This window comes from Ornithodoros turicata, chromosome 1 (genome assembly GCF_037126465.1).
Source record: "Ornithodoros turicata isolate Travis chromosome 1, ASM3712646v1, whole genome shotgun sequence".
NCBI lineage: Eukaryota > Metazoa > Arthropoda > Arachnida > Ixodida > Argasidae > Ornithodoros > Ornithodoros turicata.
This window is the reverse complement of record NC_088201.1, coordinates 41,665,667-41,676,935: the sequence shown is the minus strand read 5'-3', so window position 1 is coordinate 41,676,935 and position 11,269 is coordinate 41,665,667. Positions and strand designations below refer to the sequence as shown.

The window sequence follows — 11,269 nt, the reverse complement described above, 5'->3', positions numbered from 1 at the left end:
CTGGACGGATCCCCCCCGATTCACCGAAGATAGCGCCCCCTGTTTACTATTAGCACAGCTTAAAAAGTGTTCGATCCCCATTGAGAGATAAAAATGTTTACAAGGCAATATTATCGTTTCTTGTCAACATCGCAAACACACAACACTCACTCGACAGTTTTCATTTCCGCTGGCAGCTGAAGTACAATGATTGACAAGTAGATGAAGAGACGCTGTTCCGCAATTGGTTAAATCGAGGCAAAAGACTAACTGCAGAAATGAATCGCCGTTCCGTTCTTATTACTACTTTTAATTTCAAGTTCATTACTGTTACGAAAGACATCGGTGGTCGAGAGTAGCGTCAGTTCGCGGCGATCCGCGACGGAATGGGGCGGTGGTGGTGTTCCTGGCCATTCGACGGCCTTCCGGGCAACGCCGACGAAGGCGGAGCAATCGCGAACCGACGCAACAACGAACTGGCGAGGAACGCGGCCTCAAGGTACCATCATGCCACTGTTGAAACTTACTATACTAACAAAGCACATTTGAACAGACAAATATGCCTTCACCCCTTAACAGAATGCTCCTCAGAGCAATTTAACGGCATTCCTTCTGCTGTGGTAGGTTTGCGGAGCCGGAACCACGAACACCTTTCCGATACACTAAAACTGGCTAGTCTTTGTCTGGGGCCTCCGGGCATTCGCCGAACAGAGGACTTGGCGTTGCAAGGCGTTTATCCCCATTACCGTCCACCACCTGGTCAACGACCCCTCCCCCCCCCCCCCACACACACACACTTTTTTTTTCGGTGCCACCTACAGTTGCAACTACGGCTAGGTTTTCTTTCCGCGGTTCATCTTTGATGTCAAGAAGACAGATATAGAGAGTCGTGGTCAGGATTGTTAGACAATCAGACTCGGTGGCACAGAGAATTGTTACTCTTCCGCACAGCAGCACTAAGAAACAAGAGGACGGCGATGTGGAAAAAAAATCTCAATTTATTTTTGTCATTAGAACGCCAGGGAATTTAGAAAAAGTACACCGAGAGAGCGGAGCAACAGACACAGTGTGCCAGGTACGCTCTCATAACAGCCCAATGCACTCTCCCTCAAGAACGGCACTGGACACCAAAACGGGTGCACTTGAGCACACCCTTGGTCACATCTTTAGTCCTCGCTACCCGCGAAGGCGCAAAGACAACATATTCACAATGTGAGCACTTCCGAGATCTACCATTTTCCCGGGAAATTCTCGGCACGACCCTATGACAACTCCAACAGCCGAAAATGGAGCAGACGTCGAAGGGGAGTGCAGTAGAGTCATCAGACACACGCCAGTAAAAGTTATTCACAGTCACTTCACACTTGCGGTGAGCCATAATAAATATTGCGTAAACTCGCGTATGACCGGAAAGAACCACAGAGTAAAACTATTCTCACGTCACCGGCGACCTTACGAGAAGGCTCCGAACCTGCAAAGATGCCCCAATGAAGACGCCGTGAGCGCGAAATAATGCCAGCGACTTAAATCACAAACGAAAGTGTAAACGTGGCAGGCTACGTAACACTAACCGGCATTAGGGGAGCCAGTCAAGTGCCCAGTAGCAAACATCCCTCACCAAACCCACCACGATTATCGTTCTGAAACGAGGACCCAAGTGCAAAAGAAACCTGCTACCGCTGAACCAAGCTGAGACACTGAGGCTCAGTACTTACTGGATCAGTTATCGCGCCTTCTTGCAGCATCCAACCTCAAAGCCGAGACCTTTGGCACCTACTGCCAGCGCACAGGAGCCAAGAAGAGGAATGCTTCGTTCATGTACAAGTCGCAACAAAAATGCAGTCGCTGTATCTAACCCCGGTGCAGGTCTTTCGACTAATCTGGCGTTCCGTGAAATAAGAAGGAGCGCGATAAGGACGTGAAACCATATAAAAATAGAAAATCCGGCTGTATGTGCCAGATACAGGCACCTACGTAAGGATCACTTAATCGTGTTCCCGTCAAAAAGGGGGCACTAAACTGGAGCTGCATGATGAAAAGCCATTTTCCAGAAAGGCACGACGGATTTCAGTCACGCTAACACACACACGCACATTCTATAAACTACATCTACGGGGATGCTAACAAATTGAGGCACATCATCTCGCAGCGAACCAATTTTCTGCATTCCAATTTAGTACAGCGTCCGTACCCAGTGCTAGCGTTAGAGCAAAACTACAGCGCGTTAAATTCGCCGACAGAAAAAAACATCTCGCATACCCTGCCACGTAATCGGCAATAAGTTATACAGCACCAAGAGGAATGGCGGCACAGCCTGTAAGAAATAACTGCGTCCATGAAGTGCTGAGTCACTTCAAACGTTCACAATGGCACAGTGAGGACTGGTTGTCTTCATTCTAGACACTGCATGAGAATGTGTAGCTCCCGAAAAGAGTGTCCGAGCTTGCCTTGCATCGTCTGCCGCTTCAGCAGAAAGGCTCGTATGGACAGCAGCTGGTTGTAGCAACTCATGCATTTGTTGTACCTGCGAACGGATACAAGGTTCTTAATGCTTCGTCACATTCGGGGTGGGTCACTTTCTCCAGCTATCGCCACCTGCATCTCGAATATCGAGCAACAGGGGCGTGCTGATGCGGCAGTAATGTACACTGCAGAGCCCTGGAGCTGTGCTCCTAAAGTCATTCGCGAGCAAGTGGACGCAAATGGTTGATCGTTACCTCGCAAGCAGTAAAAAATAAATAAACAACATAGACAGTCTTGCCAGAAGAACTAATGGCAACAAATTTGAGCCCGCGGGCGCCGCTGTTTCCGCGATTTTCGACTGCGTTTCGTAGGTTCATGAATTTCAGAGACGGTGCCGCTCTGGTGGAGTCTCTCTCTCTCCACGATAGATATACGCACACGCCCAGTATTTGAGTCAGACTATTATGTCGTTTCATGCCCCTCCCTCCGACAACATTCGTGAGAGCTATAATACTGCCTCATTGCTAAGGTCTAAATGAGAGAGCACACTTTGCAGAGCAACATCCGTCGATTTGGCCTCCAGGCATGAAACGGCGGCCGATCCGTTTTCTTAGCCAATGCTTTAAATCGTACATTACGTGAACGAAAACGCATTCCTTGAAGACGTCAATCAGTCAAAGTCAACGACTTGCCTCTCCTCCCGTGAAATGTCAACACCGACGCCGGGAGGCGCTGTGATGTTTGTCTTGATGGTGGGACCGAAGTGCTTGAGGATGACACGCAGGCACAAGCAGCCCACAGACATGTACCTACAACATTCCAAGAAAACGCAGACCTTAGTGGTATTTGTTTTTTCGTTCGCTTGCGCTCAAGAAACAAATGTGTAGAAAGTAATACATTATGTTCTATACAGATCATATGCAAAGTGTCCCACTAATATTGCCTGTAACGGCTCCCCACTTGTAGGCGGTCACAGATATTTCATCCCTGTACGATGCTCCTACTGTTTATAATTTGGAACACCGTGTCAGCTCTCGGTACAACTATCGAGAATCCACAACATAAGTTGCTGCTTCGTAGTTCATTGTTTGTCGCACATTTTTGCGCTTTTTCCTTTTCCTTTTTCTCTTTTTCGGAACTTAAGTTGCTACTATATGCGCAACAATTTCGAACAAGTAAACGGTGGGAAGCTTGAGTTGATTTCTTGCAGTAAATATACCCTGACAAGGTCCGAGTTGAACACTAAAACATGGCCAACACAGGCCTGAATATAGTCTAAATCGCGAATCTAAAAGGCTATTCGTCTATATGTCTCTATAGGCTCATCCTGTCACACGGCGGTAAGAAATGTGCCGTTTAGCTTTGGCACATTATACGTGGCAGCCTCTATATGTATATGGCACTATGGCAACAGTGAACTTGTCTTACACGGCGTATGCATGTATATCTTATATCACGGAATAAAAAAGAAAACAGAGAGAGAAAAAGAAAGTGGACTGCTGCACACACAAGGCGCAATGAACGGCACGAAATTGCTGGGAACGCCCCTTTCGCCCGCTAGCAGTTATGTTGAAGCCGTTATACAATAGTACTGTTCACGACAATTTCGCAGACAAAAGCAGATACGCTTACAATTAAGGGGAAAAGGAGAGCTGCACCCCCGGAACGCGAAATGAAGCCGGTAATCGGAAATTAGCTCCCGTGGCTATGTGCGCAGTACACTCGTACGAACGACAAAGGAAAACAAAAAGGGCAAAATGATAGGCTTCAGCTGGGGTCAACTACTTGGTCGCGTTTGAAGAAGGGAGGAGTTTCTTGCTTTCCAAATGCATCGGGAAAGCTCGCCTTCAAGCAAAGAGAGGGAGTTGGGCCCGAAGCTGCCCCATAACTCATCGCAATCAGCAACACGATGATCAAATCCCCCGCCCCGCAATTACAAAGCTAGCTGCACAATGTGCCACATGTTGGAAGAGATACCCTCTCACCAGCATTGAAATAATAGGTGGGACGAAAAGCGATGTGTTTCCCCTCGCCGCTCTCCATCACGTAAGTATTACGTCGGACTTCTTAATATCGCCTGGACCTGCAATACCTGCATTTGCCGTCGTCCAAAGCAATGGAACCTGGCGGAACTACAGGTTTTCCCGTCCATTTTGGTCCAAGTGCCATCTGAATTAATCCAGGTGCCATCTGAAATAATCCGAGCGCCATTCAATTTAATCCGGGCGCCATCTGAAAAAATCCAGATGCTATTTAATTTAATCCGGGTGTCATCTGAATTAATCCATGGTGTTTTTAAGCACTATAACCGTGTACTCACACGAGGGACATCCCTGCAGAATATTCTACAGACATGTAGTGGAAGGAAAAGTAAAAAAGCTGCTGACAGGACTTTAAGTCTACTGCGTCTTATGCTGAGCATTCGCATGGCACCGAGATATCGAGAGTTAAAGCGGAAACATAGCAGACGACACCATTGGTCATGTCGTCTGCTACGGAACATCTTCTGACTGAGCTGCAGGATATTCCACACGGTTAGAAGAGCTCGAAAAGGCATAACTCCCATAGCAGACGACACCACTGGTACTGTCGTCTGCTACAGAATATCTTCTCACTGAGCTGCAAGATATTCCACTCGGTTAGAAGAGCACGAAATGCATGACTCGCATAGCAGACGACACCATTGGTCCTGTCGTCTGCTACGGAATATCTTGTGACTAAGCTGCGGGATGTGCGGGATGTCTTTGCGTGCTCTTCAAACCGCAGAGAATATCCTACGGCAGAGTCACAAGATATTCCTTCGCAGACGACAGGAACACTGGTGTCGTCTGCTATGAGCATCATGCCTTTCCGCGTTCTGTTAACCGCGCGGAATATCCTGCAGTTCAGTCAGAAGATATTCTGTAGCAGACGACAGCACCAGTGCCGTCGTTTACTATACTTCCGCTCCAACTCCCAATATCTCAGCGTCGTGCGAATGTTGCACATAAGAGACGCCACAACTTCAGTTCCATCAGCAGTTTTTTTACTTTTTCTTCCACTAAAATACTCTGATGATGTCCCTCATGTGAACACACGGTTATAGTGCTTAAAAACACCATGGATTAATTCAGATGGCACCCGGATTAAACTGAATAGCATCTGGATTTTTTCAGATGGCGCACGGATTAAATTGAATGGCGCTTGGATTATTTCAGACGGCACCTGGACTAATTCAGATGGCATTTGGACTAAAATGGACGGGAAAACCTGTAGTATGCACGCGTAGTGATAAGCGAATTTGTATGGAAGTGAATTGTTCGTCTATCAGCATCGCCGTCCAAATTTATCTATAAACGCGTTTTACGAACTGTCTGAAGTTGCAATGTTAAGACGCCTTGATTCTGAGGCGAGAGACGACAGCTGAACATGGTATGACCAGATGACCTTTTCTGCTACTGATACGGGGGTTCGATGAGGCTCAGCAAAAAACGGCTCACTAACAGATGCACGTCGCTAGACAGGGCCATAAAAGAGAGGGATACAAATCGACTCGATTTCGGGTTCCACTCGATAAGATCAGATCACATTTCCAAAGAGCAGTTAAAAAAGGGGGAATCAAAACAGAGGGGCGCGCCTGAAAGCTCCGATCATCCATACAGCGCAGAGTGGGGCACATAAAAAGCCGGATCCGTAAAAAGGAATCGGTCGATGTTATCGTCCGTCCGAACGACAAAGCAGTCAGTCTGTTGACAGTCCGAATCGGGCCAAAGAAAAGCATCCGGCTCGCGCTTATCGTCTCACAAAATCGGCAGCATACGCAAATTGACGGAGTTCAACTGGGTTGACTGGGTACACAACTGGATGGTGTCGTCCAGACATCATCTTCCCCGTTATCGTAATAATCGTAGCTTTTGTCAACTTGCTCGCACGGCGAATCGACGACGGGCCAATCAACTCGAACTTTGTATCAATTTGAATTTATCTGAGGCACGTTTAGAAATCTCTCGTCATTGAAGAGTTCTAGTACTGCATACGGAATCGCTTTGCGTACGTTACAACTAAAACAATCTATTAGCTCTGCTGGAGGAATTGCACATTCGGACTCCGTGTATTCATTCATCTCCGGGATACTCGAACATGTTTCGTTATCCCTCCTTTTTGGCTCACGCGCCAATATGTATCGAAACATACCGACCATAGGAACGAAAGTATCGCCTGATGCTCAAGTAAGCAAAGTAATGACGCCAGCGTCTTCGATCCTTCGCAACCCCGCGGCTAAGACATTGTATGCTTAATATTTCTAGATGGGACCGAGTGAACTTTCATTTGCCAATATTCTATATCGATTTCGCTGCACGTGATAGGATGGAATAGGACGGCTGGCTGACTCCAGGCTCTGGTCGACCCTCGTTTACGGTGACTAATACCTGTCGCCCTCGCTGCTGCTTGCACCGAATAAATGCAACATTTCTGTCCTCTTTTTCCCATTCACTGAAGGATTTGGATTCGGGGGAGACTCGTGATATCATCCTATACACGGTACCAATACCATACTATTTCATCCGAGCAGAACAGCTTCATGCGCTTCCGAAGGAGGATGCATTAATTAATATTCACGGCGAAGGAAAATACTAGGACAAGCTAAACGCTGTCGCGCTGAACGGCAAATTTTGTGTCTTTCCACCTCCGTTCCGTTGAAGGTTACATATTCGTCCCTTAGTCTTCAGAGTGATTGAACAAATTATTGCCTCTCTTTCCCGTACTCTTCTTATTCGATATGAACATGAAACCGAACATCTAAGCATGCAAATCCCAAACCTGGCAGGCAGGCGAGACACATCCAAATTTTGCAGGCCAATTATCCGGGCGTCAACTGGTACATCGGCTGTCGTGTGCACAGACCTCCGAACATCTTCATGGAACCCCGCGAGACGAATCTGAAGCCAGGTTCCAATTCGTGACGCACACCCATGACCCACGCGCCCATTCCCTTGGGAAATGTTCCCCTTGGTACGGTACGCACGTCACAAGGCCAAACTGTGCCCACACGTATTTCGAGAACGCGCGAAACAAAAATGGCGCAAAAATGTACCTCCATAGTGAACGATTCAGCATCTACGTCTAGGGCTCATTGCGAGTGAGAAAAGGTGTTCGAATGAGGTGATCCAACGAAAGGAAACTTTTTTGTCGTCATCCAGCTGTCACCGCGAAGGTTCGAAAAGACTAGCATGCCCATAGGAAAGGCATGAGCATCCGCAGTCGACAGCCATACGGGACAATGTCTTTGAAAATATCAGTAGGACGCTGACAAGCTGGTGCATGACTACAAAGAGGACGGTACCCGGGACAAGGACAGAGTGCTGCATTAAACTTCTGCTGTGTAATGAGAATTTTCTGTGTGTTGTCTCTGTCCTTGTCGCGGGTACCGTTCTTTTGTTGGACAAAAGTGAGTTTTAGTATATCTACGCTGTCGCCTTTGCGTACGTAAGGGATAGCGTGATGGTTCTGCGCAAAGATCACTTTATGTTCTGCACGTGCGCAGAACCACCAACGCTATCCCTTGCGTACGCAAAGGCGATCGCGTACAATATACTAAAATTCACTATTAGAGAGCTTTAGTACACCGTACGCTATCGCCTTTGCGTACGATGTACTAAAACTCTCTATTGTCAGCTACGGGTACGCTGACTGAGCCACGTGCGAAGCCGATTCGCCGACCTTGTACATTCACCGTTCATAAGGAAACTAGTTTTTATTGACCAATAGTTCCTTTAGTGATGCGCCAATAAACGGCTCCCACCAGACGTGGCTTCCTTCTCCCCATTATTCTTCTCCCCCTTTCGCAGTTATCTCTTCTCTCCGCTCTGGTTCCCAGTCTTCACCGCCGCTTCCAAAACACTTTTTTGGAACATTTTTGCCACTTATTCTTCTTTCGTTTACATCAGTTACACACACTACTGTGATCTACAGAACGACAGAGATGTCGGCGGGTGTGAGTACAACCCATCCCACAGTCTTTCTTTTTTCAGCGTTGAGTGAGAGGTATGCTCTATCAACGTCCAAGGACGAATCGGGCTTCAACTCAATCTTTTACAGTCCTAGAGGCTCCTAATTTTTTATGGGGATCTTTCCTCCTCCGATTCGCATGTATCCGATGCACATTTCGAATCGAAGGACCGAGCTTTCGTTTCTGGGTCCCAACATTGCGTTTCCCGTAGAGTACTACACTAGATTTCCACACTTAATGAGCGAATCTTGCCCGAACCCTAGAGCGAGCCACCATTCTAGTGACAACAGCGCCGTGACCCATTGTTAGGCCTCGATCACCTATGTAGTCAATAAATCAGCGTAGCCGATACACCCGATGAGCGAAACATTCCTGCCACCCAACACGTCCCCAGCAAACAGCTGCAGGTGCGGGAGCAAACACGCCAACCGAGCTCGCCTACCTACTCGCGCATGCAAACAATCCCGGCCCCCAACCATTGTAGTCCATAGTGCTCGCAGGACCAACACAGGGAGGGGGGTGCTCTTCATCGGGCACCCCGCACCAATACCCCGCCTTCCTGCCATCCCGAAAGTCGAACTGTTAATCGTCCGGGTTACGCTTTTCTCCGCTAAAACCTCCGCGAAAAAAAAAAAAAAAAAAAGAAGAATCATTACGAAGGGAGCACCAAAAGGGTCCTCAATGGGGGGGAACTGCTTTAACTTTATAAGCAGACGAGGCAGAAAGGTGCGCAGACATACTACCATAAATCTCCTCAAGCTTTCTCACAATGACGCAGGGCTCAACACGCGAATGCATACTGGGCGCTAGGAAGGAAGATAAAAAGAAATTTTTTCTACCTCGGGAGTTCCTCGCTCTTTCTGTCGCAATTTTATACGGCGCGGAAATAAATAATCAGAAACGCACAATGGCCAGGCAGGGAGGCCAAAGAACATCGGCGAGCGACGTTCAACAAAACGTAACGCAAACACGGCGACTCGAGCGTGATAAATAATACGGCGAGTCAAGAGTGTCGAGTGAATGCGCAGAGGGCGGCGGTAACACAGTTGTCGCGCCCCCGTAAAATGGCGACCACACCGGTTGATGACGGCACCCAACAAGTGGTCACGCAGCTGAGTTGTCAAAATGGCAAATTATTGCGTCCTTGCCAAGGAAGAAGAAGGAAAAAAAAAGGGGGGGGGGGCAGGAATGTCACGTAAGAAAGACGCCAACAGAATCCAGGTGCTACCAATGTGTGAATGCGCCTTGCGCAAAAACGCTAATCATAATTCATAAGTAAAATGGAGATTGCAGACACAACTGCAACGTTTCGATTCCATGTTCTGTTCTGTTCTGTGACATCATGTGTCTGTGCGGATATTGCATTATGCACGTAGAATGTCCGCGGAAACTATGGTCACACGAGGGAATTTTTATTATTTATTTTTTTCGATTACAATAAATGGCGACATGCTGTAGGTCAAGTCCTTATGGTCGCACTAGCAACCTCATGAGAATTATGAATGTTCGCTCCAACGGCAACATCTGTTCCTTTTAGCGCGCTAATGCCGTTGCCGCTTTCAACGTAAACGCGAAAACGCGGATGATTTGGCGATCATTTTTGTCCCTCCGCTAGAAACCAATAGGAACGTGCTTTCTCCCTTGCCCTTACGCGCGAGGTAAAGCAAGGGAGAAAGCGCGTTCCTAGCGGAGCGGCAAAAATTGCCTCTAAATCTGCGTTCGTGTGTGTGTGTGTGTTTTCTTCTTCTTTTTCGGGGAACATTTTCCCGCTCTATACTGCCTCGATCCTTTCTCTGCAAACAGCGTGAATCTTCAGAGTAGCCAATATCACACTGCAGGGTGCCGATAGAACAGCTGACATATTTCACGCACTGCTTCTGATCATCATCGAACTCCTTATCAAACACAGCAAAGTGTGTGACAACGTGGACGCGCGCTGCGACTGCAGGCCTTCACAAGTCCAGCAAACAGTACCCCGTTGGAAACACTATGGTCGGGGCTTTTTCAAGATACTGTACAAGTTTCAATTTGACACCTCGGCCCTTAAACTAATATGCGAAAAGTTAAATAATTGATGAGTGAGTACTTAGTTACTCACAATGAAACGATACTGGCGACTAGGACAATGGCGGACCCAAACCCGCACTTTGAGGGCGAGGGTTTCTTTCTGGATGCACGTAGTGGTGGAGGGGAGAGGAGGAAACCTAACGTAAAACTAATGTTTTTTTTCTTTTTTGTTGTTGTTGTTTTTTTTTGGGGGGGAGGCGATCGCCCAACCCTCCCCTGGATCTGCCACTGGACTAGGATACATGACTGAGGAGAACCTTGTTATTTTTTTTACTCTGTGTTAGCGCCGCAAAGCAACTGTGGCTATGATGTACAGACGTGGGCAGATCGAGAGAGGACAGCAGAAAGGAGTGGGGGACAGGGTGGGTTAGTATGCGTCCTGGACCGACTTCAGGGGGAACTGTACAGACATTCGTCTGGAAATTCTGCCGGAAAACCCCAGACAGCATAGCTCAGGGCATTCGAACCCACGTCACCTCCCACTCTCGGCATGGAAAGCGGTCATCCTAACCACTATGCCACAGGAGCTGGTACTCAGTTGGTTTCATCTTGGTGAATGTTTAAAGACTGGACGTAGACACTAGATGTAGAACGTGGTTTATTTTGGGTTGCAATTTTCGATGGCAGCAACAGTAATTAATGTAACGTGAGAGCAGAGCTCGCGCTGGGGTTGCCATAAACATTCTCATGCCGCTGGCTATAGGATGTAACAGGATCGCACATGCTACACGCAGAGCAGAGCGACTCCACTCCCAATACGTTGAACACTTC

General features: G+C 47.7%; 1 protein-coding gene across 5 annotated transcripts in view; it reads right to left on the bottom strand.

Moving 5' to 3' along the window:
- Positions 1 to 959: 959 nt before the first annotated feature.
- Positions 960 to 11,269, bottom strand: part of LOC135378090 (katanin p80 WD40 repeat-containing subunit B1-like) — a 105,295-nt gene continuing 94,985 nt past the window's right edge. For all 5 annotated transcript variants that reach the window (XM_064610954.1, XM_064610956.1, XM_064610955.1 and 2 more), the window contains 2 exons: positions 3,135 to 3,251; positions 960 to 2,503 (listed from right to left, as the gene is read on the bottom strand). In XM_064610954.1, the coding sequence (XP_064467024.1) occupies positions 2,371 to 2,503; positions 3,135 to 3,251 (250 nt within the window). In that variant the 3' untranslated portion in view covers positions 960 to 2,370. The remainder of the gene's footprint in view (positions 2,504 to 3,134; positions 3,252 to 11,269) is intronic.